The 26,451-nt window shown below is 56.5% G+C and overlaps 1 protein-coding gene across 1 annotated transcript in view; it reads left to right on the top strand.

The window, feature by feature from the left end:
- Positions 1–7,152: 7,152 nt before the first annotated feature.
- The window catches only part of Tmprss6 (transmembrane serine protease 6), a 34,121-nt gene continuing 14,822 nt past the window's right edge, over positions 7,153–26,451 (top strand). Inside the window, exons 1-10 of the mRNA XM_004634585.3 lie at positions 7,153–7,349; positions 10,747–10,934; positions 14,535–14,668; positions 15,519–15,586; positions 15,931–16,115; positions 16,338–16,379; positions 22,821–23,025; positions 24,530–24,666; positions 25,307–25,419; positions 25,647–25,756. Coding sequence (XP_004634642.2) covers positions 10,748–10,934; positions 14,535–14,668; positions 15,519–15,586; positions 15,931–16,115; positions 16,338–16,379; positions 22,821–23,025; positions 24,530–24,666; positions 25,307–25,419; positions 25,647–25,756 — 1,181 coding nt within the window. The 5' untranslated portion in view covers positions 7,153–7,349; position 10,747. The remainder of the gene's footprint in view (positions 7,350–10,746; positions 10,935–14,534; positions 14,669–15,518; positions 15,587–15,930; positions 16,116–16,337; positions 16,380–22,820; positions 23,026–24,529; positions 24,667–25,306; positions 25,420–25,646; positions 25,757–26,451) is intronic.

The following is a 26,451-nucleotide window of genomic DNA, read 5'->3' as shown; positions in this document are numbered from 1 at the left end:
AAGGACGTGAAGCCAGGATTAGCACTCAAAGGGGCATAGGTTTTTGCTCCTTTTAGAGCTCATCGACATCCGGCCTCTGACCATCTCAGAGTGACCTGGCGGGACAGTGATGGCAGCCTCAAAGTCCCATTTCTCAGCCAAGGACAGCTGAGGACAGGCTAGTGCCCTGGCCCAGGCAGTAATCTAGCACAAGGAGGGGAGACCTGGGGTTCAGCAGCAACAGCAGCAGCAGCAGCAGTGGTGGTGGCAGCCAGCCCTGCCTGCCTGTGACAGCCCCGGGGCAGCCCCTTTGGGGAGTCTCTTTCCTGCCCTGGGATGTGACGCATCTGTGCTCAAGGGAGGTGGCGAGCAGGGCAGGAAACCCGGGCAGGGCAACGTGAGGTGGCACAGGCTGCGGGGTGCTCCAGGGCTGCAGTTCCAGGAAGCCAGGATACGGGAGGGGAGTGGGGAGGCAGTGACTGCCAGGGCCTGTAGTGCAGGCGCTTTTAGGAGCCAGCTCCCACCTGAAGGAGGTGAGGATGCTGAGCCTGGAGCCAGCAGCTGTGGGAGAAGCAGACTGTGGGGACAGTTCCTAGAAGAGATAGGAGTAGTTCATTCCCTTATTCACTCACTCACTCACTCACTCACTCACTCACTCACTCAGAGTACAGGTGGTGAGTCCTGGTGGCCTGCAAGGAGGGTGCGGGGTGTTGGGGATCCGGCAGGGAAAGGAATACCCTCCTGCTTCCCCAGGTAGCCTGGCAGCCCCCTATGGTCAGTGTGGTGTCCATGAGCTGGAGCTGGGCAGCCTGGGTTCAGTCTGGCTCTGCTACATCCCAACTGTGACCTTGGCAATGGTCTGGGCTCCTCCTGCCTCAGCCTCCTCACCTGTGGTGGGGATGCCAGGATGTGTGGGGATGAGAGCCAGCTGCAGAGAGACAGACAGGGACAGGGCAGCGGCCATGGCCCACAGCCTGCAGGGCCTCAGCTGGAATTCTGGTGGATTGGAGCTGCTGTTTGGACCTCCTGCAGGCTGAGCTTCTGGGATCTTCTCCTTTCCAACCTCACACTCTGCACTCCGTCTGCCCCTCCCCCTGTACACAGGCATCAGGGGGTGCAACCTTGTCTCTGAAGATGGCATTCCAGGAGGGGTGACACATGCTAAGGGAAAGCTACGGGGTCTTCCTCCTACTCCTCAGGTCTACCCATGTTAGCTGCCACCAGCCTAGGGCAAGGGCATTGCCCTGCCCCCATCCTGTCCCACTTGGCCCCTTTGAGCCTCAGTCTCTTTATCTGAATATGGGATGAGAGGTTCCAGGAAGGTGGACCTGTGTTGCCTCTCAGCTCCGGTCAGTTTGTGACAGTCTGCTCTGTGACAGGGATGAGGAGGTCCCTCCTGGACCCAAGACATCCAACCACCAACTTTGCTCAACAAGGTCCTTTCTCAACTTCTGCCTTTTCAATTTTTAAAATTTGAGACAGGACCTCCTTAAGTTACAGAGTTGCCGAAGCGAGGCTTGATTTTGCAATGCTCCGGCCTCAGGCTCTCAGAGAGCTGGGACCGCAGGTGTGCATGGCCATGCTTAGTTCTGGGGTTGACATCTGTCTTAGTTACTCCTCTCTCATTGCTAGAGCAAATACCGGACACCCAAAATGAAGGAAGGAAAGATTTATTTAGCTCACAGTTACTGGAGGGTTCAGTCCATATTCACCTGGCTCCAAGGCAGAGCAGCACAAGGCAGAGAGCAAATTTTCATGGCAACAGCAGCAAAGAGCAAGAGCACAAGGGAGGGGTAGCAGCAGTTCAGGCAGCAAGCTCATCTTTCCTCCTTACATTGAAATGCAAATTACCTGCCCCAGGGCAGGTGCAGCATCCACACCCCTGCTAATCACAAACTCCAGAAGTTTCCCCCTGACTGCAAGAGGCTTTGGGGGGGACACCTATACACAAACCATAACTACATCCCAGGCAAGTTGCTGATAGAAACAACCTAATGTGACACATCGAACAGTCACCCTGCCACTGGATATCCATGACTTACTCATTCTGAAGTTTGTACTGAGCTCCCACTGTGTGCTCAGCACTAAGCTAGACATTAGATGAATGAGCTGGATGGCTTGGACCGGTCTTGATAGCCCACTGCGTGTGTGTAGGGTGGGTGGGCCAGCAGCATTCCCTGTGGTACTTTCATGCAGATGTCAGAGCCAGAACCCAGGACTGGGACAGAATGGGGGTGAGCAGTGATGGGGGAGGGAAAGACAGACACAGAGACAGAACAGGGTGGTTCTGACATCAGAGAGTCCCCCCAGCTCCCAGCCCTCCTACCTGTGTGACCTAGAGCTAGTGCCCCTGTTCTCCAAGTAGCTAAGGCTTACCTGTGAAATGTCAGAAATGGGGATGAGGCCTGTACTAGGCCTGCCCAGGTGTATCATAGAATCATGGGTTCTTGTGGCCCAGAGCCTTTATAGTTCTCAACTTTTTTGGCATCAGGGACCAGTTCTATGTAAGACAGGAGGGCAGTGCCTTCGGAGTGATTCAGAGAAGCCCAAACCTACATCCTCACATGCACAGTTCATGGCAGGGGTTGCCCTCCTAGGAGAATGGAGCACTGCCCAGACCCATAGGAGTGGAGCATGAGTGAGGGAGTGGGGAGGGGCAGTGGATGGAAACACAAGTGAATCTTCGCTGCCTGTAGCCTCTTGCTGTGCAGCCTGGGTCCTAGGGGCCTAGCAGGGGCTGGGAGACTCCTGGCCTAGAGGCCTAAAGAAGCTTAGGGACCTTGGATCCCCAGACAGATGGAGAAAGATGGGCCACCTTCACAGGGATTCCTTGAGGTCTCATGTTGGAGTGAAAGGCCATCACTATGCCTCCCCGCTCCCCAGGAGTCTACCCAGGAGCATCCCGCCATGCCTCATGTCCTGATGGATTCTGAGCCTTGCCGTACACCGTCCTCTGTCCTGAGTGCTGTAGCCAGGCGGGGAAGGAAGTACCTACCGCCCAGCGCCTGCTATCCGTGCATCTGCTGTCCGTCTCCTAGGCCAGATGGTGTTCAAGGTGGGAACTGATTGATTCTGTGCAGTCTTGGCCATGTCCCAGCCAGTACTGTGTTGAGGCTCAGCATCTGTTCAGCGAGGGAGTGAGTGAGCATTGCGGGGGGTGCCCTGGCGGGGGACAGAGGTGACAGAGGTGGCTTTTGTCCAGTGAGTTTCCTTCCTCCCAGTGGCCCTGGTCTGTGTGTGCTCCAAGGGAGGCTATGAGTGTTAGAAGTGACTGAGGACTTGGGGATCCCTTAGGACTTCAGAACATTAATCCTCAGCATCACAAAGCATCAGGAGCCAGCCTGCTCCTGCCCCCAGCCCCCCTCTTAATCAGCCAGGTGTTGTTCCCTAGGAGGACACACTGAAATCCTGACCCAGGGCCTTTGCACAAGCCCTCAGTCAACCCCTAGATTGGCTTGACTAGTGTCCTCACCAAATTCCTACCCATCTGGAACTTGAGAATGTTGGGTTGATTGGAAGCAGGGTCTTTGCAAATGTCAGCAAGTTAAGATAAAATCATAGGGGACTGGGATGGGCTTGACCCAGTAGGACCAGCATCCTTGGAGGAGGGACCCTGAATAGAGGGTCACTGGACAGAGAGACGCAGGGGGTGTGATAATAGGGGCCCAGGATGCAGCTGCTGGATGAAGGAATGCTTGACAGGAGGCTGGGTGAAATGAGAGAGGGTCCCCCCACCTTGATCTCCAGAGAGACAGGTGACCTGGGGACACTGTGATCTCAGATTTTCCGGCCTCCAGATTGGGAGAGGATGATTTCCTGCTCCATTGCTGCAGGCTGTGGGGCCCGGGCCAGGTCATCTTCTCCCTCGGGCTCATCTTCTGCTAAATGGAGCACGTAATCCCTCCTAACCTGCATTGAGACATCACTGTGATTGACTGCCTGGAGGGCCAGAGCTCAAGTGCTTGCTGTGACACTGTGCGAAGAGCTGACTGTTATTGGTCCACCTGTCGGAGGTGAATTCCTGCTGGGTGTGGTGGTACATGCCTGCCATCCCAGCGCTGTGGGAGGCTGAGGCTGGAGGATCACAAGTTTGACTCCAGCCTGGGCAAGTTAGTGACGCAGTGAGACCCTGTCTCAAGATAGAAAAAGATCTGGCCCAGGATGCAAGTCTTGGGTGCAACCCCCAGCACTGAATAAAAAAGGAGAGAAGGAAGGAAGGAAGGAAAGAAGGAAGGAAGGAAGGAAGGAAGGAAGGAAGGAAGGAAGGAAGGAAGGAAGGAAGGAAGGAAGGAAAAAGGAAGGACAAGAGCTCTTGAGCCCTTCAGTGGCCATTGAGTGCGCAGCCTGTCTCCTTCTCTGGGAGGAAGGAGGCCAGACACAGCAGGAAGAGGCTCCCAGAGCCCAGAGCCGAGTGCGTGAGCTGTGGTCAAAGCATACCACACAGCCACAGGCTGGTAGCTGTGTTTGGGATCAAGCTGTCTGCACCGCAGCAGCCTCGGGTGGGCTCCAGGGCCCTGACCCGGCCTCGCCTCTGGTACCTGCAGCTTACTGCCTCCTGGGCTCAGCTCCACCCTCTGGCCGCTCTCCTGAATGGGAGTCTCTGTCTCCAGAGCCCCCTTTACACGGCTGCCAGTCAGACTGGAGTCAGAACCACCTTACATCTCTCTGCCCTCAACAACCCAGCTTTGGGCCCCGTCCCAAGGCCATGGGGAGCCGCCTGGGTAGGGGATGATTCTTGCCTAGTGCCCTCCCCCCAGGTGGGGGACTGGGACTTCTGGCTCCCCAACCTTGGCTGGATCTTTGGCATCTGAGTGTGGTGGACACACCGACCCTGTCTGTTCCTGTCCTGCATGCCACCTGGCCTCCAGCACACAAGGGCCAGGTCTCTGAGTGGCTGGGGGTCTGAGGGCCCGTACTGGTGTGCAGTGCAGATTTTGTCCCTGTGTGCGTGCGAGTGGGGGCAGGAGTATCCAGACCTTGTGATCATGTGTGGAAGCAGGAAGCCCTTGCCCACAGTGCCCAAAGCCTCCCGCAGGGTCTCCTGCAGTCCTCTGTGCAGCCCCTCCCCCGGACATGGCTGATCGATGGCAGGGTGTCAGGGACAGAGGACATCAGTTGCGCAACACCTGCAACTAGGCTGTCCAGCTACTAGCCTGCCTGGGCCCGGCCTGGGTCACCTGACCTCCCAGAGGGAAGCAGGAGCACAGAGGCAGGGCTCAGGCTGTCACCGTCCCCACTCACACACTGTCCCTGCTCCCATCCCAAGATCTTGTCCCTCTCAGTTTTTGAGCCCAGAGCCCAAGGAGAGAGGAGGCAGCAGGGAAGAGTCCTGGGGCTTGGGTGGGGCAGAATGGGTAGAGTCAGGATCAGGCCCTGAGGGGCACGGCTCTGAAGAGGAGCCAAGTTGAGGGGCACCCCATCCAGTTCTGAATGGCTGCCCCCCCAACTGGGCCTCCCCATCCCTTCCTTGGGCATCTAGCAGGCCCTGAGGCCTGCATTTGATGGGAGAGAGCAGGGATCAGAACCCAGCTCCCCAGCTGCAAGGCTGGTTGTGCTGTGCAGCCCCCCACATGCTGCACGCTCGCTGACACCCCCCACATGCGTGCAGCTTGCAGTCCACACACACAGTGCATACTTCACACACACTGCCCATGCCACACATCTCAGGCTCCACACACCCATGTACACGCACCCTGCATGCCACACACACACACCCAGATGGGGAACTGGGACTTCTGGCTCCCCAAACACACACTCCCCCACCCCACTGCTTGGGCTCCACATACCCCCACTTCATGCCACAGACATACAATACATACATGTATTTTGCACACACACTTTTAATGTGTACATCCTTACACTCACACTGTGTGCATATATGCAACCAACACACACAGCCCCACTGTACATACATCCTCTACCACACCTCACACATGCTACACTACATACACACATACGCACACACACACTTCCTAGGACCTGCAAGTGGAGGATGCACATGCCACATTCTGGCCTCAGAACACACAGGTCAGCAGGTAGTCGGCCCCCTCATGGTGACAGGTCATGAGGACTCCCTCATGTCACCCGCCTTGTTGCACTTGGGTCAGGCCCACATCTCCACAGTGGTGCCTCTCCCTAGAACCATCATGTGAGCCACAGCTGAAATTTAAGTTTTCTGATAGTCACACCAAAAACATGCAAAAGCAGATGAAATTAATTTTAATAGCACATTATATTTCACCCACGCCAGGGGAAATGTTACCATTTCAGTGTGCAATCAATATAGAAATGATTATGGAGACCACTTATGCTGCTTATCCTAAGCCTGAGAAGCCTGGTGCGCATGTGCGTCCGTCAGCTTTCCTACACTGTGACCTTGCTCCCTGGAGGAGCTCAGGGGAGGATGGGGTCAGTGAGGCTCCTGGCTTCTCATGCTTCAGTCCGTGTCCGGCTGGGTCCAGGGCCGAAGCAGCACAGCAGGAGCTGAGGAGGATGAGCAGGAGGGGTGCTGCCCATTTCCTGGCAGCCAGGAGGCACAGGGACCAGGGAGAGAATGAGGCTGGAAAGGGGTGGGCACCAGATAGAGCCCCCGAGGCCACACTCCTATAACCCTCCCAGACATTCCCGGAAGTGCACTTCACTAATCTCCTAGACATCTCAAGCTGTCAGGGTGAGGGTCACGGTATTTCAGTCCAGAGCTCATCCCAGGTATGCTTGGGCCCACGGTCACCATCACGGGCAGTGGGCTCCATAGAACAAGGCGATACTATAATTTCAATACTGTAATTCCCAGCTACACAGAGAATGGCATCAAAGCCCGCCCCCACCTCCACTCTCCTCTCTGGGCCCTGGAGTGCGCAGCCCCACCTCCTTCTCTCTTTTAGCCAGGGACTCCTTTGTCTCACCTGTCCAGGTAAGCAGACCCACATGAGCCCCTGCTCTACCTGCAGGGGCCTCTGCGCAGCCCCCAATCCTCAGCGCCCCACACTCATGCTCTTGGGGATGGGGGCTGTAACCAGGCAGGACTGTCACTAAGCAACAGCCCCAGGGGACAGCTCAGGTCTCCTGCACCTGCCTGCCAGCCTCCTGGGTGCCCATGGGGCGGGGCAGGCAGAGGGCGGGCGCTTTCTGCCTCCCGCCTCCCGCCTGTTTACCTGTGCTCAGTCCCGGTGCTGTTCTGGACCCAGTAGGAGGCCCATGGAGCCTGGGGCCACAGGCCACAGAGGACAAGGGCCAGACACCCCAGCCATGGCTCTGGGCCATTGATCCACCGCAGGCCAGCCTGGTGGGGGTGGGGAAACGTTGGCCTGAACAAACAGAGCTCCCGTAGGCCCGTGTGTGGGACTGTCACCCACCCACCACTCCGGGAGGTAAGTAGGGGACTTGGGAAACAGACATGGGGAGGTCTATGAATGACATGGTGTCAGTGTCCCCTCCGACAACCAAAGTGACTCTCTGGGGTTTGAGCCATTTGCCCTGCTTTGTGGCTAGGCTGTGGGCCTCACTAGCCTGAGAGTGACCTATGAGCAGAGGCACCAGTGACAGTGCTGGGGCAGGGCAAACCCAGCTGCATGGAGAGTGCAGGCACTGGAGGGCCACAGTGTCAGTGAGGGAGGCCTGGGATTCCAGGGCAGGGACAGGGAGAGGCCTAACTTCTCGGGCTAACCCCCTCTTCAGGCCCTGGAGGATGGGAGGGGCTGCCTCCTCCAAGTCTGGGGTGAGAGACAGACCCAGAGCCCCATACCACCCCGTGACTGACCCCTCACCAGCCTCTGGCTCGCAAGCTGTGCGGGCCGTGCGCGTGTGTGCGTCCGTGTGTGCGTGATCCACGCTGTGCACCTGGAATGTGCTGTGAGCAGGCACGTGTGTGTCCCTTGGACTGTGTACATTTGAGGGTGCATGTGTGTGTGGCGGGGTCCCCTCCGCCGGAGCTCACAGTGGGGACTTCTTCAGGCTCTGATGGGCCCTGGCTGAGCGACTTCTCCTACCTCAGCTTCCCCGTCACTAAGTGGAGGCAGTGGAACACATATCCCAGGCTTCCAGGGGAGAAATGAATCCCAATTTGCAGCATTGCGGGGTAAAAGCTGCTGCACATTTGGGGGTTGGGGTTGCCAGGGCTGGGCCCCAGGGATCCCGGCTTTTGGCAGGTGACCAGGACCCAGCACTGGTCAGATGGGCAGGGGAGGGTGAGGGGTAGTGCAGGGTGGGGTCTAGGCACACACAACAGGTGAGAGGGTCACCAGGCAACAGAGGCCCAGACCCTCCACTGGGGCTCAAGGTCAGGGGAGGGAGGATGCCCCATGGGAGCTGTGCATGGAAGGGACAGCTGCTGGAGGAGGTGCCATCTCTACAGAGTGCAGAGAGGCCACAGCTGAGCTGGCCAGGCAGGGAGGGGGCCCGGGCAGGAGGAGCAGGAGGGGAGGGCTCCACTGTGAGCATGAACGAACGCGGCTCCCGGCCCAGATGGCGCTGTGTGTCCAGGGCTATGCCCAGCCAAGGTTACTATCCTCCTCCCTGCTAGATACAGAGCCAAGAGGAGGCCAGTGTCACAGCCCAGGGAGTTGATAAGGAGCAAAGGAGGCTGGAGAAGCGAGTGGTGACAGGTGACACATGAGCGTATCGTGGGACGTGGTCCGGAAGATGTGCTGTAAAGAGAAACACAGCGCAGAGGGGAAAAGGCTAACATCTGAATGAAGACTTGAGGGGGTCAAGTGCAGGCTGTGAAACAACCTGAAGGAAAAGCCTCCCAGGCCAAGCAGCAACAAGTGCAAAGGCCCTGGGATGGATGTGTGGGTGGCCGGCAGGGCGCTGAATGTGGCTACAGCAGAGGGAGTGAGGGGACAAGAGGCCATGCAGGAGCCCTTGCACTGTGCTGCAGGTGCATGCAAGCTGTGTGGGGCTTGTGAGCCTGCACGGCTGAAGGTGGCCCTGTGGCGGCTGTGTGGGAATTCCCTGCTGCAGGTGACCGACTATTGAGGGAGGTCAGGTGATGGACGACACGGTGTGGGTGACTGTGGGAGACATGAGGACACCAGAAAGCCTGGGTTCCGGGAGCACTTGGAAGGTGGGACCTTTCTGGAGGGCTGGTACCTCAGCGTAGCAGGAGCAGTGGACATTGAATGACAGGGGAGGACGATGGTGCGGGCATCTCCATGACTGGCTGCCACACCCTCTCCTGTGGAGTGAGACCTTCTAGGGGTGGGAGGGGTCACTGTTCACCCCAGCACGGACCCTGTATCCATGTGGGTGCTCCACAACAGCGAGGTGTCCCTCTAGGGAATCCGGGACCTCGCTGGCCACCATGTTGCCCAAATCCACTTCCCACAGGCAGCAAATGCAGGAGAAACCACAGCTGAACCCTGGCTCCTTTATTCATTCCTCTTGTCCTCTGTGATTCAGTCATTTGACAGGCCCTGTGTTGGGTGCCCAAGGATCCCTGAAGTGGCCAGACACAGGCTCAGCCTTTTAAAAGGAAACAAAGACAAGACCCGGCACCAGGCACATTGTCGATCTGATCAAGGGCTGCCGGGGGCAGAGGTGGCCCCGAACCCTGGATCCCATGATCAGCAGGTAGCCTGGGAAGAGTTCCCAAGGTCCAGGCAGGTGGCACAGGCCACGGGGAGATGTGTGCAATAGATGTTATGGCTCCAAGGGAAGGTGAGTCACAGTGGGCCATAACAGGCCACTGAAGACCTTGGTGTGGTCTGGACAGTGGCCAACTGGAGGAGTGGAGGGAACTCGGGAGCTGGCGGAGAGGCTGGGCCAGAAGTCCAGATGGGACGTGTTCAGCCCAGGTGAATTTTAAAGCCACAGTGTCATTTATGGGTCCAAGAAGACTGAGGCCCCGGTGGTGTGGGATCCTTGCCCTGTAGGTGAAGGGCAGCTGTCTTCTCTGGGAAACTGCCTGGGAAAATCTGAAGATAAAGCACCAGACGGAGACATGGAGAGGGCTGATACTGAGTTGCTATTGAACAGTTTGATAATTAACATATGGTTTTTCAGAAGCATCCTCGAGGAGGGGAAAGAACAGAGAGACAGGCACCGGGACTCATGCCCCACTGACTGCTATGTGACCTTGGGCAGGAGGCTTAGCCTCTCTGGGCTTTAGCTCTTTTTATCTGTAAAATGCCAGGCATTCAAATCACATTAGGAAAAAGAAGCTAGGCAAGACGGCGACTGAGCCGTTGCTCAAACGCCCTAGGTCTCAGTTTCCTCACCTGTCCGATGGACTCAGGGAGGGGAGAGGTGTCTGGAGATTTAGTCAAGAGAGGGGCCTGTGAAGCACCTGTGCAGAATGGCCTAAGAGTGTCTGCGCGGGGACAATGGTCTGACATCCACCGGTGACAAAATGAAGATTAAATGAGGATTAGGAGTTGTCACCTGAGGGGTCTGAGGGAATATTAACTTGTGTTCCGTCCCTCGGGCCCAAGAGGCTGCGAAAGGTCAGAAGCCCTTGGGATGGAAATGGGAAGGGCCAGGTCCCCTCCAGCACAACAGTGACTCAGGGCTGGGGAAAGGGGATAAGGCCCATCGGGTGTGCGTGGGAGCCACGTGAGAGAAGTGTCCACAGGGTGGCGTCTGTCCTGGCTGGGGGTGGTCAGGTGTCACCACTGTCCCCAGAGTTGCTCTGGGGCTCACTGACCTCCACTGTGAGCCGGCTCGGTGTTTACCCCCATCCTGGAGACCTGCGGTTGTCACCCTTCCATCCGAGAGGCAGCGGTGCTGCAGATGCCAGGCTGCTTCCAGCTCTGTTCTGTCTCTCCCTAGGATGCCCAGGGCTGAGGCCCCCCAGGTCACCGGCGGGCAGAGTGATGGAGGTGGTGGTGAGGAGGCAGAGCCAGAGGGCATGTTCAAGACCTCCAAGAGGAGAGCCCGGGACTACATGTGCCTGGCGCCCTTGTGGCTGGTCCTGGTCCTATTGGCTTCAGTGGCGGTCATGCTCTGGTATTTCCTAGGTAATACTCTTTGGGGAGGCATCAGCGGAGGTGGCTGTGGGGCCTACCGCAGGGCAGGCCAGGTTTGCAGGCGCGGAGATGCCCGGCCACTCCCTGTGCAGCCGTGCCAAGGTGTCCTCTCCCCAGGCCTCCTCTGCGTCCCCTGAGGTGGTTGGTGCTGCCAAACCTCCCGCTCCCAGCAGCCAGTGCTCGGCACCAGCAAGCCACCCAGTGCAAACATGACTCGGAGCCAGCCTGTCTCTGTCGCGGGAGCCCAGCGCTGCGGTGGTGCCTGCTGCCAATTAGTGGCTCTGCTCGCTTGAGCCAGCCTGGCGCTCCAGGGAGGAGACCACAGCTCTGGCAGCCCTGGGTCTCCAGGGCCTCTTGTGAATGGGAGGCGAAGGAGGGGCAGGCTGGAGAGCAGCCAGGCCAGGGGCTCTGCTTGTCTCTGACTTGGCCCTGCTGAGACCCGATGGCATGGCTCTGAGTCCGTCCTGGATCAGCTGGGTCCGCGGGTGCCATCCCCACTTGGTTATGACACGGATGCAGTTGACAACCACCGGGCATTTCCCCTAAGTGGCAGAGATTATCTTCCCCCAGCTCTTACGGTGAGGAGGCAACCGCGCCTGGCCAAACACTCCCTGTGCTCCGCTGGAGACACTTTCATCGTGCACACGGGGCCCTGAACGCCGAGTTCTGGGGTCAGGCGCAGTGGGGGCTATAACACAGCACCTCTTGGGCCAGGATGGCAGAAGCCGAGGGGTCTGGAAGCCATAGCAGGGATGGCCAGTGTGCCTAGGTGCTGACAGGCTTTTCACTAATAGCTCGCAAAGGTCAGACAGGGATTCTTGTTACTCTTTGTGGTACTGAGGACGGGACACAGGGCCTTCCATGCTGGGCAAGCACTCTGCCATCCAACTACAGCCCCAGGTCTTTTACGAATTTTATTTTGAGACAGGATCTCACTTAGTTACCAAGGCTGTCTCAAACTTGTGATCCTGTTGCCTCAGCTTCCCAAGTACCATAGCTGGGATTGCAGGTGTGTGTGTTATTGTGTCCTGCTTACCTGACTAAGATTGTGGGTTCATTGTTTTTCAGTACTGGGGAATGAACCTGGGGTGGGGGCCTGTATCAATGAGCTTCATCCCTTGTCTTTTTTAAATTTTGAAGCAAGGTGTCACTAAGTTGCACAGGCTAAGCTCAGTCCTGTGTCAGCCTCCACACCTGAGACTGCAGGTGTAGCCCCCGTGGCTGGGTTCTAGACATGATTCTGCCCAGATGGGCCTCACAGTGGAATTTCAGGCCCATTGGAAGGAACTAGGGACCCCATTTGGAGCAGCCACGAGGGAGGCAGATCTGCATAGGCCCAACTCAGAGGGGATCTGAAGCCCTGGGGTGATGGGGCTGGGATCCCTGCATCTGACCACTCACAGTGGCTCATGGGAGCTGTTCAGAACAGGCAACTCTGCCGGGAACAGACGCTGTGTGCACTTCACCACCGGCAGGAAGCCAGCACCCCAAAGAGCACAGACTGCTGCAGAGGCCTCTTCAGGTCGCTGGGTAATTAGTCTTCAGGGTAAACCTAGGAGTGCTGGGCCACAGGGCCAGGAACTCACCTGCCAACTGGCTTTCTCTGCAGCTTCTACCTGGGAGGGGTCCCCTAGGGTGAAAGCTCACCAACTCACCTGGGTAAAGCCACCTGAAAGGGCTTATGGATGGAGGAGGTACTCCGGGTACTGCTTGGGCGGCTCCTCTTGCCAAGTGGGATTGGCTGTGTGTACTGGGCACTGGGCTGGCAGAGCTGCGCCACATCCCCCAGGAAGGGGACATGGGCCAGCAGCAGAGCACAGGGGGCCATGCTAGCCTGAGCAGGGAGCACATGGCTAGGGAAGGGGCACCCAGGCCCCAGCACCTGCCCAGGGCAGGTGGGCCGTGCAGTGCCTCCAACAGTGTCTCCCCAGTCCTGCCCTCCCTGTTGACTCCATGCATTCTTCTTGATCCTCCAGCCCCGCATTGCCTCAGGCTTGGGGAGAAAAGCGCCCTGGGAAGGGAAGCTCCTCTGATGTGCTCCCGGCCCTGCGCCTGCTGCTCTGTGGGCTCCTCCTGCTTGCCTGTCTTCTCCACCCCACTGTCAGCCTCTGGACCCCACCCTCTTTGCCCACATAATGGCAGGGCACAGCACCACCCTGTCCTCCATCAGTGCCACCCACCACCATCCACCTGTCTGTCCCTGCAGATGCCTCCCTGTTCTCTGTGCCCCTTACAGCCAATGCCTGGCAGCTGTCTGAGCTGTTGCAGCCCCGGCCTATCCCACCTCTTTCTGGGGAGCCTTCTAACAGGACTCCGCACTCCCCTCCAGCTCTCACACTACCGTCTAGGTCACTGGGGCTCCGCGTGGCTAAGCCTGGGTCCCGGCCCTGCGCAGATCCAGAGCTCTTGCCTCCTCTTGGAACCTGTCCTTGGGGCTCTGCTGTGCTTCCTTCCATCCACCACCAGCCCAACCCCACCACCTTCCTCCCCAGCCCTCACGTTGCAGCCCATGCACAGCCTGATCTCATGGTTCTTGTCCCCTCTGACATGTGCCGTGCTTCATTGCTGTCTTCCTTGCTAGGTGACGACTCGGAAGGTCTGAGTTTTTCCTTGACTGTTTCACTCATTGACAGATAGAGACCTACCCAGGCAGCTTAGACCCATGCTCAGTAAATACTGGTTGAATCTTTTTTTTTTTTTTTTTTTAAGATATGGTCTTGCTGTGCAGCTCAGCCTGCCCTTGACCTCACAGTGGTTCCCTTGGTTAGCTGTGTGTGCCACCACCCCCGGCTTAGATCTGTTCTCTTTATGTCAGCCAAAATAGTCTGTGAAATGGAAAGCTGCTGACGTCATCTCTGACTCAGCCCCTCCATGGCTTGCTTTGCTTCTGTCAGGACTCCAGCCTACCCCCAACGGCCCGGCCTCTTGTCGCCCTTCTCCTCCAACCACACAGGCTCTTAGCTCTGGTCCTTCCCATGATCCCTCGGCCCCGGCCCCGGGGCCTTTGCACACACTGTAGCCTCCCCCACACTCCCTCCCCTCAGTGGAGTTTCCCAGCCTCCACATCCCAGCTGGAGGGCCCTGTGGCCAGGCCTGCTTCCTGTGTCCGGTCCCCTCAGTAGGTCCTGGAGCTTCTAGACGTCACTCTGACAGACAGCTGCCACATGTGGCATGGTTGCTGGATTTACATCTGTCTTTTCCAGCACTATTCCTGGCAGGATTTACCAGGGCTATTACCCAGGGCGTTTGAACAGCCTGATGCCTGGAGGGGCCGACCTACAACCTTGACCTTCCGGGCCTGTGTGGGTTTCCTGCATTGGGGAGCATCCATGTTCAGGCTTGCTCAGTGCAACTGCCTCTCATGGGGTGCCCTGGGGACACCGTCTGTGGGCCTTTGTCATCCCAGGCACCCTGGGGCCAGTTTGTCATTAGACAGACTTTGTGTAACCTTGGTGGGGAGACTGACAAAGAGCAGGCTGCTGGTACTGCACATGATGATGGTGCTGTGGGGGTTTGGGCAGCAGAAGGAAGTTGAGATGGGGGCATTTGTGTCTGCTCCCTGGGTCACCTTGCCACTTCCTTCCTGGACAGGGTATAGGGCCGAGGTGACAGTCAGCCAGGTGTACGCGGGCAGCCTCCGGGTGCTCAATCGTCACTTCACCCAGGACCTCGCCCGCCGTGACTCTGGCATCTTCCGCAGTGAAGCCGCTAAAGCCCAGAGGATGGTAGGAAAACGTGGCAGGGCAGAAGAGGGCTAGAGCAGGCTCCCATGGAGTCAGGGTGATGGCAACGTCCAGGGCACAGCCTGTCCTGGCCACCACAGAAGGGGACCTGAGATTGGGAGGATGGAGGTGCGCAGCAGATTCCTGGGTCAAATCTCCCAGGACTGTGGGCTGGGACTGTGGGTCAGTGATGGAGACCTGGCCTAACATCCGTGAGGCCCTGGGTTCCACCCCACTGTGGGGGTGGTAGGGGGTGCTAGCCCCCGCTCCTGCCTCCTACCAGGAGTGGCCCATGCCCTCAGGGATGGCACAGCAGGGTCCTGGACACCATCAGGGTCCCAGCCCCACCCCATTGCTGTGCCACAGCCACCCCCAAATAAGCCATTCACTCATTTCCTGGTACAAGATCTGCTCGGCAGGGCCTAACCCAGGTTCTCCTCTCCCTCCCCTATTGAGGGGCCACGGTACCAGGATGTGGCCGGAAGGTTGGTGTAGACCGAGATGATTCCTGGGAACTTGATTTTCATGGTCACTGAGGGCTCTGGACCAATCCCTCCTGCACCCAACTGGAGCTGGTTATGTGGCTCCAGGTTGCTGGGAGGAGGACCCCAGAGGGCCTTTGCAGAGTTTCGGGGTGACTGGGTCAGAGCAGAGGGGCCATAGGTGGAGCTGAGAGCTGTGTGTGGGAGAGGCAAAGGTGGTCCCTGTGTGCCGGTGACAACCTCCTGCCCGAGGCTTTTGTGTCAAGCGGCGAGGAGCAGAGGCCACAGGTTGACAGGGGATTCAAAAGCCGTGCTATCACCAGAAGAGTCACAAGGCCATCATGTTCCATGTCCTGTGTCCCTCCTCACAGCTCAAAGAACTCATTGCCAACACCCGCCTGGGTTCTTACTACAACTCCAGCTCCATCTACTCCTTTGGGTGAGTTGTTCCCACGCAACCTCCTGCTAGAACCTCAGACCCAAATAAGGCCACGCCCTCCATCTCAGAATGGGGACGCCAGGCCACAGAGCGGGAGCTGGGCTTCCTGCATGTGACCCCTTGAGGGCTCAGCTTGCCTGTCTGCAGAATCGTGTGTGCAGGGCTGTGGCCAGGCTCCCACGGCCCCAGGCCTGGGTCCAGAGAGTCTGGCTTCTCTAGCAGAGGCTGGGATGGCAGGGGTGGTTGATAGTAACTCCTAGGATCTGTCCTAGTCACATCTGGTTGTGCCACTTGCTACATGGGGATCAGATTGAGGGACTTACGCCTGGCTCCTCTTGCTCTAGGGAGGGACCCCTCACCTGTTTCTTCTGGTTCATCTTGCAAATCCCAGAGCACCTCCGGCCCTCGCTGAGCCCCGAGATGGTGCAGACGCTGCTGGCGGAGGAGCTGCTGTCTGCAGCCAATAGCTCGGCCCCTGTCTCCTACACGGCCGAGTATGAGGTGGACCCTGAGGGTCTGGTGATCCTGGGTCAGTACTGGCAGGGTGGCACCAGGGGGCGCTGTACCCAGGGCCGGGATGCTGTGTGATAGGTCCTCCAGGGACTCCAGAGTTGGGCCAGCAGGTGGGTGGGAGCCTTGCAGGTAGGGCTCAGACAAGCCTGGCTCTAGCAGCCTTCTCTGTTTTTATCTTCATTGTATTTTGTTTTAGCTTTTGTTGGTGTTTATTTGTTTGTTCATTTCCTTTTAACAGAAGCCAGTGTGAAAGACATAGTGGCACTGAATTCCACTCTGGGTACGCTCCTTTTGGTTTTCCTGCCCTGTTTTCCTTTTGAGTTGGACTTTTTCTTGGCTTGGCCCAGCACTGGGGGCGAAGGGGCTTCTGGTGTGGGTGCTGGGAGCCTGGGTTAGGGACACCCATGGGATGCCGTTGGGCACCATGAGGGTCCCGTGCCAGACTTAGGGAGGACGGTGTGTGCTGGTGTGGAAGTGTGTCCTGCACACACGTGTGTGTGTGTATGTGTGTGTGGTTAGCGAGCAGCAGGCTTGGCACACGTAAACCTAGCTCTGCTTTTCTATCCTGAAATCCAACTTCCCACAAGACGCTGCTTCCACTCAGGGTAGGAAAGCTGTCTTAAATCCAACATACATGAGTCACTTCGGATACAAACTTCATCCTTTAGCCACACATGGTGATGCATGCCTGTAAACGCAGCACTCCGGGAGCCTGAGGCAAGGGGATCTCAAGTTCAAATCCAGTCTGGGCAACTTAGTGAGACTCTGTCTCAAAAAAAAAAAAAAAAAAAAAAAAAAAGGATTGAGGATATAGCTCAATGCAAAGGTCCTGGGTTCTAATCCCCACCACTAGGAAAAAAAACCCAAAAACTTGGTCCTTTGGAGGTCCTTTTGGAGGTAGCAGATGGGCCGTTTTCAAGGCTGCCCCTCCTCTTTTCTTCCTTTCCTAGCCAGGCTGATCATGCGCCCCTCCCTGCCAGTGCCACAGGGCTACCCACCTTGCTTTTCTCCAAGAGGCTGCGCTCGCTGTCTTCTTGCTGGGTCCTGGGCAGCGAGCTACCTGCTGGGCCCCCTTTGCGCAAGGCCAGAGCGCTGTCCCCCTTGTTGCCTGTGGGCTGGTCACTTCTAGAGTCGCACAGTGCACTACCTAAGCTGCCATAGCCTCTAGCCCCGGACTAAGATGGCCAGCGCAGGGACGACCTGGCTGGTATCCCAGCAGCCAACGCCATAACTTTTGGATATTCTTTTTCAGCAATCCTAAATAATTTGCAGCTTGCCAGTCTTTTGCAGGTTAACATTTCACCCTTCAGAGCTGGGGTTGGGTCCCCAGGAGCCATAGTGAGTCAGGACTCTCACTCCAGAAGGCTGGGGGGGTGGATCAGTAGATCCTGCTTGGGGACAGGGTTGTAAACCACGGTCCATGGGCCAATCAGATCTGCCCGACTGCTTTATGTGGCTAGTTAGCTAACACTGAATTTCACACTGATGAATGGTGGGGACCCATTCATTTTCTCTCTTGTTCTTTTAAATTATTCTTATTTTTGTAATTTAATTTTTTTTTTTTTTTTTTACTTTTGTTCATACCTAACAATGACATGCATCACAGGGAATTTGTACCAGGTGCTTCTTTGTTTCCCATCCCCCCTTCAACCTTTCTTTCTCTCCTTACTTACAAAAGCTTTGTTTCCATTTTCTCTCCGGTTCTAAAAGTGCCTATGCAGTTGCCTCAGTTTGGCCTCAGCTTGCGAAGCCTCGGGTGCCTTCGCTCTGGTCTTGCACAACACTGAGCCTGCTGAGCACTGACCTAGGGCAACTAGGGGCCCTAATGCTCTTAGAAATAATACCGAGGACCTGAAAGGGCTTTTGTTTATATAAACAGGTGGCAGGTATTAATAATTACCATTGAAGCTAAAACAGATATTTAAGAACACAGTTTTAGTCTGGAGTGGTGGCCCACGCCTGTAATCCCAGGAGGAGTCTTACAAATTCAGGGCCATCCTGGGCTACAAAGTGAGTTCAAGGTCAGCTCGAACTATAAAGCAAGACCCTGTCTCAAAAAACAAAAACGACTTATTAATTCATGTTTAGGAAATACGCCCCTTAATAGTAACAGAACATTTTAATTAAAAGTAACTACTCCATACGCCAAATAAACTTAATGGGAAGAGTGGCATCGTCACGCGTGCCTGTGCCTTTCTTTGGTGTCCAGCTTATGTGAGGTGCAGGGTGCTGGGGTGGCACAGGTCCTGGTTCCTTATAGCTCCTTTGTCCACCCTGAAGAGACAAAGGCCCCCCCAACAAGGACCCCTCCTCTAGCGGAGTCTCAGAGTGGCTCTCACTGCTGCTTTTTTTTTTTTTTTAACTTATTACCACATTTGGAAAAGTTAATTTTCTTGCACGGGAGAAAGGTTTCCTATTCTCTGGGTTTATTCCAGAAGTTCTTGTATTTTTGGACTCCCAGAAACCCCTGGAAAGAGTCACAGTGCTGAAACCCCCACCTCTCCTGAGAGTCCCAGGGGTCTTCCTGGAGCTCAGGGGTTTCTATTTCTTATTTTTAAAAATCTTGTATTTATTGGCCGCAGGGTCTTTCTGTGCAGCGCAGATTCTTACTGATCCTCCTGTCTCAGTCTCCCCAGTGCTGGGATTACAGGTGTGTGGCACCAAGCCTGGTCTTGCTGGTCAGCACAGAGCATCCAGGATTCCGGAGCTGGCACAGTATGTGGTACCAGGGATCGAATCCAGGTCCTTGCGCTTGCCAGGCAGGACCTTAGACTGTGGCGCTAACTCTCCAGCCCCATGAGTCTGTATGTCAACGCACAGCCCAGGAGCAAAGTATGAATGAGCCTGTGAGGGGCTCCTGCTTCTGAGGGACTCGGGTGACAGTGCCTTGAGCCTGCCCTTGCCTGGGAGTGTGGAGAAGACTTTCAGCTCCCCAAGGCTGGCCTTTTGCAGTGGAGACCCAAGTTGTGAGTCAATTTTATCTCCTTTAATATAATAAATAGCAAGGTCCCTCTATGGGCATGGTCACCCGGGCTGCCCTGCCAGAGAGAGGGGCACAGTGGGTGCTGTCTTAGTTACTTTTCTCATTGCCAGGATAAAATACTTGACACCCAAGGTTAAAGCGGGGAAGTATTTGGCTCACAGTTTGTAGAGGTTCAGTCCATAGCTGGCTGGCTCCAAGGCAGGGCGCATGACAGGCATCACTGGGGAGAAACAGCTCCTGGTGGGCAAAGTGCAGCAAAGCAAGCAAGTAAGAGGCTTTAGGATTAGCCGGGGAGATAGCTCAGTGGAATAAGCGCTTGCCTGGCAAGCACAAGGGCCTGAGTTCAATCCCCAGTTCCACAAAAAAAAAAAAAAAAAAAAAAAAGAATTAGAAGCTTTAGGGCTGGCAGGATAGCTCAGCAGACCAAAGAGCCTACTTAGGCAAGCTTAGGCAAGCTCAAGGACCTGGGTTCGATCCCCGGTACCACATACACTGAGCCAGACACAGAGTTCGGGTGTAGTGGAACACACCTATAATCTCAGTGCTCGGAAGGCTGAAAACAGGAGCATCACTATGAGTCCGAGCTGCATGGTGAGACCCTGTACCAAATACACTTTAAAAGGGGCAGAAAGACTTTATTAAGGTTTTTTTTTAAAAATGTAATTTGTGCAGGGTCTCATCACGCAGCTTGGACTTATAGTGATCCTCCTGTTTTTAGCCTCCCCAGCACTGGGACTATAGGTGTGCGCCAACACTGGGTCTTAGTGGCTGGCTCAGCACACCCCAGGGGTGGGGCTGGTGAGGCATGTGGTACCGGGGATTAAATCCAGGTCCTTGCACCTGCCTAAGCAGGTGCTCAACTGCTGGGCTATCGAGGCCCTGCCCCTTTTAGTTTTTCTAGGCTACTTAGAGTCGGTAGCACTCACGCCCTTAATCCTAGTGTGCTTGGCCTAGCATCTCACCATGGATCAGTCCCAGCCTCACACACTCTAGATCCAGCCAGCTCTGCAAAGCCCCAGCCATGCCTACATGAGGCCTTTGGGTGACATCTACACACCAGCCATAACAGGGAGCACAGACTGTAACGACATAATCTGGGTCAGTGCCTTTTAAAATCAAAGACTGAGGGTGGTGGGCAGGAAAAATGTTTATTAAGGAGACAGAGATAGCCCCAAACAGTCAGGAGGGGACCAGAAGAAGGGAAAAGTGGGTAGCCCGGAGTCTCTTTGTCTAAGAGTTTTCATACCAAAAAAAAATGACCAGGGCTCAAGCCACTCTGAGTCAGGCCAAGGCCAGCTATAGACTAAGTCCAGCTTGCTGAGGCCAGGAATGGGCCTAGGAGGAGCTGGGCAGTAGCCAGCTTGTGTCTGCAGGCACCTCAGGCCTCTGTCCTGTTAGAGAGCATGGTGAGAAGGACAAACACTTTCCAGACAGCTAGGAGCAGCTATTGTCGCGGTGTTCATCGGTCACCTCACCTGTCACCTGCCTGGACTTAATGGTCCACCCAGTTCTTGTTACCTGGACCTCAGGCTCCCGTGTGACTGACCAAGGCCTGGTCATCCTGACCCTACCTTGGGCCAGCGCCTGTCTAGCTGCCTGCTGCCTCTGCCTGACTTGCCTGTCTGTAACAAGACCACTGTCCTGTGGCCCTGGCACTTGTGTGGCGCGTCTTTCTTTTTCTTCCCTTCTCTGTCTCCCTTGCTTCTTTTCCAAGCCTTCCAGCATGCAGGCAAGTGCTCCCCTGCAGGGCCGGTCCCCAGCCTGGTCCCTGCATTGCTAGCAGCTGCTCTACACTTACCCTTTAGTGACTCCGAAGGCACCCAGAGCCCCCGCCCCCCACAGAGCCCGAGAGGTGGGGCACAGTTCAAAGCCTTCCAGCCAACATTGGGGGTGCTGCCTCCATGCCATGTCCTCCCCAAGCCTTGGGAGGGAGGCAGACACAAACAGATTGTCAGAGCCAAATGCCAGCCAGGGAAGAGAAGCCCCAGGGAGGGGGCATGGTGGATCTACCCAGGGACACAGAGGCTATCTGGGGAGATTGAAAACACCCTGGAGACACAGCTCAGAGTGCTGGGGCCCAGAGTGGTAGGAAGGAAGAGTTGCTTGGCCTGGGGTCTGGGACCTTTGGGAGCAGGGGTGTTAGCTCAGGCCAACCCATAAGGCACATTCACTGACTTCTTCCCAGTCTGGAAGTGGGGGTGGGGCGGCAGTGAGGGGGACTTGCCTAAGTCACAGGGCTTCTGATTGACCACAGGTCTCAGCTTGCCACACCCATCATCCCAGCAGGCCAGAGGCTGAGGCAGGAGGATGGCAAGATGGAGCGCAGCTGGAGACTTAGAGAGGCACTGTCTTAAAATAATAGATAAAAAAGGACTGAGGATGCAACTTAGCGTGAAGGTCCTGGGTTCAGTTCTTAGTACCAAGCAAACACACACACATACACACAGTCCCTGAGAAACAGGCGTGTTGTTCCCCAGCTGCCCACAGTAGCATTGGAGGTAGACCGTAGACACCCTGCCCTTCCTCCCTGGCGATCACCCACCAAGGCAGGCCCAGGCGCTCCCCCTGTAGCAGGATGACCAGGAATCAAGGACAGAGAAGGCCCCAGGAGGGAGGACAAGGCTTAAGACTACCTTTGTTTGCCAGAACTGACTGACTGAGCCTGTGGCCCTGAGCTAAACAGATGAGGAGTGGGGCGGATGGAATGATCATCCAGCTCACCCGGCAGGACCCGGAGTGCCCAATTCGCAGGCTTATGGTGGGGTGAACATCTGCCACGGCACTGCCGGCTCCTGAGCCCACCCCAGACACCGAGCAGGTGCTCAGGCAAAGTCCTGGGCAGCAGCAAAGCTCAAGGAGCAAGGGCAAGAGGGGAGGGCTTCTCTTCGATGCCCACCTCAAGCAGAACAACCACTCCTTTTACGGAACACCTACTGTGCGCTGGGGAATAAGCATCCCACTAAGTCTTGATGAACCCACAAGGGTGGGCAAATCATCCTCAGTCTACAGATGAGACAGCCAAGGTCCAGATCTGCCTGCTAGTCTGTAAAATGGGTACAGTTATAGGAAATACGCACCGAGTCAGGTGTGGTGAATGCCTATGATGCTGGCAACTCAGGAGGCCAAGACAGGAGGATTGTAAGCTCAAGGCCAGCCTGAGCAATTTAGCAAGACCCTGGGGATGTAGCTCAGTGATAGAGCATTTGTGTAGCAGGCATCAGTCCCTAGGTTCAATCCCCAGTACTGAAGGAGGAATGAAGGAAGGAGGAAGGAAGGAGGAAGGAAAGAAGGAGGAAGGTAGGAGAGAAATGGAGGGAGGGAGGTTATCTTTGAAGCCGCTGAGAGCAGTAATGGAGAACAAGGCATTGTGCACAGATCCCAAATGCACTGAACCCCTTATAAGCACAAACTATTTCCCTGTTCTGTTTCACATCACTGGCTCTGAACTCCTCTCTGGTCGCTGCCTCCTGAGCCTGGGAATGTGGGCCTTTTTTTCTCTCCACCCAAGCCCCATTGAACTTGGCGCTCATCCAGCCTGCCCGCTCTGTGTGTTTGATGAGTGAATGAGCGATCAGGCCAGTGAGCAAAGGCTTGGATGAGGAGCTGCCAAAGGAACTGCAGGGAGGCTGGGAGGTTGGTGTGGTGTGCTGGCCCCTGCCCACCTTGGATGCGGGATGCCAGCCCCCAGCTCCTGCTTCAGTCTGCAGGGTCAGGAGCTCTGTCCCTCTCCCCCTGCAGGCTGTTACCGCTACAGCTACGTGAGCCAGGGCCAGGCTCTGCGGCTCAAGGGCCCCGACCACCTGGCCTCCAACTGCCTGTGGCACCTGCAGGGCCCCCAGGAGCTGATGCTCAAGGTGCGGCTGGAGTGGACCCTGGCTGAGTGCCGCGACCGCCTGGCCATGTATGACGTGGCTGGGCCACTGGAGAAGAGGCTCATCACCTCGTGAGTCCAGGCGGAGGGGGACGGACTGGGTGGGGTCAGAGGTCCTGGTCAGCACTGAGACCAAGACAAGGGACCTAAGGAGAGGGAGGCCAGAAATGTCCTGTTGCCCTCTCTGAGCCTCAGTTTCCCCATCTGTAACAAAAGCATTCATGCCAGGTGTCCCCTGAATTGATCTGAGATAGGCCACATGGCTAGTTGGAAGGTTTCAGTCTTTTTTTTTTTTTAATTGAGAAATAAATATAAATGAGACAGTTTCAAAACTGGATTTCAGAGTCTTGCAGCTGCCTAAACTTCTGTTTCCTACTCTGCTGCTACCTGGCTGTGTGTCCTAAGACAAGTTGCTTTGCCTTTCTGGGCTTCGGTTTTCCTATCTGTAAAATGGGACTATAAGCACACTTATCAGGTCTATTGTGAGAATTTAATTCAGACTGATTGTGCTGTGACCCTCACATATCCTGAGTGTCCAGGAAATTCCAGCTACTATGACAATCACTCTGTATTTTTTTTATTGACACCCAGCTATCCAGGGCATACTAGAACAGTTTGGTCTTTCCTATTTGGTAAATGGGGAGCTACTGAAAGTTCTTGAGCAGGGGCCTGGGGCTTTAAGATGTGTGATATGTATGGAATATAGAAGAGACTGGGGTCAGAGGGTGGGGCAGGGGGTTAAGGAGGAGGGGCTGGAAAGGCCGTGGTGTCCAAGGGCCTGGCCACCCCCCCAGGGTAGGCAGAGGGGCTCACAAGTGTGGGGGCAGCACGCTGGCATGGACAGCTGCAGTCTTTTCTGCTGAGCACTGGCTCAGCACAAGGCATCAGGCTGGCGTCACTTGGGCAGTGCCGGGCCTCCAGGTAAGGGTTGGGCCTGGTGTGTCCCTGTGAGGACACCGTCTAAGGCTCTGAGTTGCCAGTCATGAGGCTGTGCTTGCCCTGCCCCCTCTTGCCCTGTCCCACTGACCTCAGTGGAGTTTGGGGGCTGCTTCTTGACATTACCTGGCTTCCAGGCCTGCAGGTGGGGTCTCCCTGGCTGTCCCTGGGGCTTCTCTGGGTGTCACTGCCCGCCCCACAGCTGGGGAGGAGACTATCGTACTCCCGGGTTCTCACACTCACCCAGAGGTGTGCTGGGGTGGGCTGGAGTTAGGCCAGCAGCCAGGGTGTGGACAGCCAGTGTAGTGGTCCCTGCAGCTGCCACTATCAAGGTCTTGGGTGATGCCTAGGATTAGGCTCACTGGCAGAGCGGAAGTGTAAATTCCAACTCTGGCTAACTCTTTCCTGTCTTATCTGAGGAGCTGGTCTGACTAGGCAGGGACTCTGGTCAATTTCTGGGCCCAGACAAAGGGAAGCACCAACAAACAGCAGCTGGTCATAGATCTGAGCCTAGGACCCGGATGCACAGATGGATCCCCATGAACCCTTCTCTGTCCCTCCAGCGGACAGCTCTGCTGCTCGACCTGCCCACACCCTGACAAACACCCTACGCGCCCTGGCCACCCTTCTCTTCTGCCAGGGTCTACGGCTGCAGCCGCCAGGAGCCAGTAGTGGAGGTGCTGGCCTCGGGTGCCGTCATGGCGGTGGTGTGGAAGAAGGGCCTGCACAGCTACGTGGACCCCTTCGTGCTCTCCGTGCAGCCAGTGGCTTTCCAGGGTGAGGCTCCCCGAGTGGGGACGGGGACCTGGGCCTCCCCGGAGTGGGCCTTCCCGGGTCCAGCGGGCCCTGTTGAGTCACAGCTGGCTCCGTCCCTGGGGTCCCTGACAGTCTTACTTGCCCCTTGGAGAGGCGGTCAGGGCAGCTGCAAGACCCTCACACCCGCCCTGAGCTCCTCAGCCAAGACGCTCTTCTCTTCCCAACCTCACTGCTTCCATTTTGGGGTGCTGGGGCTTGAACCCCAGGCCTCCGGTGTTAGGAAATCACTGAACCCTGAGCTCCACCCTAACCCCTCTGAACCTCATCTCTGAGCCTCCCTCCCAGGTGTCATAGCTGAGAGGCTGACACAGCTCTGAATACATGTTGTTATCTGCCCAGAGCCGAACTATCACTGTCACTACCCTCACTACGCCAATATCAATAAACTAACGTGCACTGAGCACTTAGCGTGCTGGCCTGTTTGAGCATTTTATTTATGCAATCTGCTCAACTTTGCTATCACTACCCCCATTTTACAGATGAGGAAACTGAGGCTCATTTTGGAGGTAGTGGGGTGGTGGGCGCAAGCTGCCCCACCTGGTGGGAGGTACTTGGGACATGTTGGGGTGGAGACCCACGCATAACAGCTGTCCACTGTCAGCCTGCCAGGTGAACCTGACGCTGGAGGGCCGGCTGGACCCACAAGGTGCCCTCAGCACACCCTACTTCCCCAGCTACTATTCTCCCAGCACCCACTGCTCCTGGCACCTCACGGTGAGTCCACACCACCTTGTTCTCTGCACAGGGCACCAGTCCACAGGCGTGGGGGTGGGGGCCACTGTAGCTAGTCTCCCTCTGTGGCTTACCATGATGCCTGTTTGTTGAATGACTCACAGACTTCACCCCGGCTGGGGCTCTGTGTGGCTTTCTCCCTGTGCCCTCGAGGGAGGTGAGTGCACCCGCCTGGCCATACCTGACAGTGTCGCTGTCCCACCTGCCAGGTGCCCTCTCTGGACTATGGCTTGGCCCTCTGGTTTGACGCCTATGCTCTGCGAAGACAGAAGTATGGCCTCCCATGCACACAGGGACAGTGGACAATCCAGAACAGGAGGTAGCCGCCTCTCCAGCCCTGCTCCCTCCAGTGACCTCCTAGGAGTCAAGTTCCTGGCCTGGGAGTTGGGGAGGGGAGTGAGCAGGGGCGGGGCTTATGCCCCGTTTGTAGCCTTGACCACACCCCCAGGGTGAGCCCCGCACCTGGCTCCGCCCCTCCTGGGTCAGAAGACTTGATAACTCCTGATCAGCCTCGCTGCCTGTGGTTCCAAGCCGGCGTGAACCGATCTCAGGTCCTAGGGTGTTGCAACCCCATGCCCGACAGGCAGACTCAGCCAGGTGATTTTGGGGACTGGGACGCAGGTGCTCCAGAGTCCCCCCAGACACTTGTGCAGGGGGCGCCTTCCCCTGCCCAGGCACCCAGTTTGTGCAGCCCGCATCCACAGGGCCTGTGTCCCCTCAGCTTCTGGCAGGAACCCACCCTTGCCCAGCTCACACCCTTAGCGCCCGCGGAAAGGAGGTTTCTGGCTAAGAAACGGGTGCCTCGGGGTGGCGGAAGCAGGCTGAGTACTCTACAGTGCCAGGTGCTGTGACCAGGGTCAGTGTGGCCGCTGTGTGGCCAGGAGGGAGAGGACTGGAAAATGTCCCCTACAGCTGACTGAAAATCACTGCCATCCTGCCAAAGGACCAGCGTGGGCAGAAGGCAGGCGAAGGAAGGAAGGAAGGAAGGAAGGAAGGAAGGAAGGAAGGAAGGAA

The sequence above is a fragment of the Octodon degus genome, unplaced genomic scaffold, assembly GCF_000260255.1.
Source record: "Octodon degus isolate 3935 unplaced genomic scaffold, OctDeg1.0 scaffold00064, whole genome shotgun sequence".
NCBI lineage: Eukaryota > Metazoa > Chordata > Mammalia > Rodentia > Octodontidae > Octodon > Octodon degus.
The sequence above is the reverse complement of the archived record's forward strand: the minus strand, read 5'-3'. Positions and strand labels throughout refer to the sequence as shown.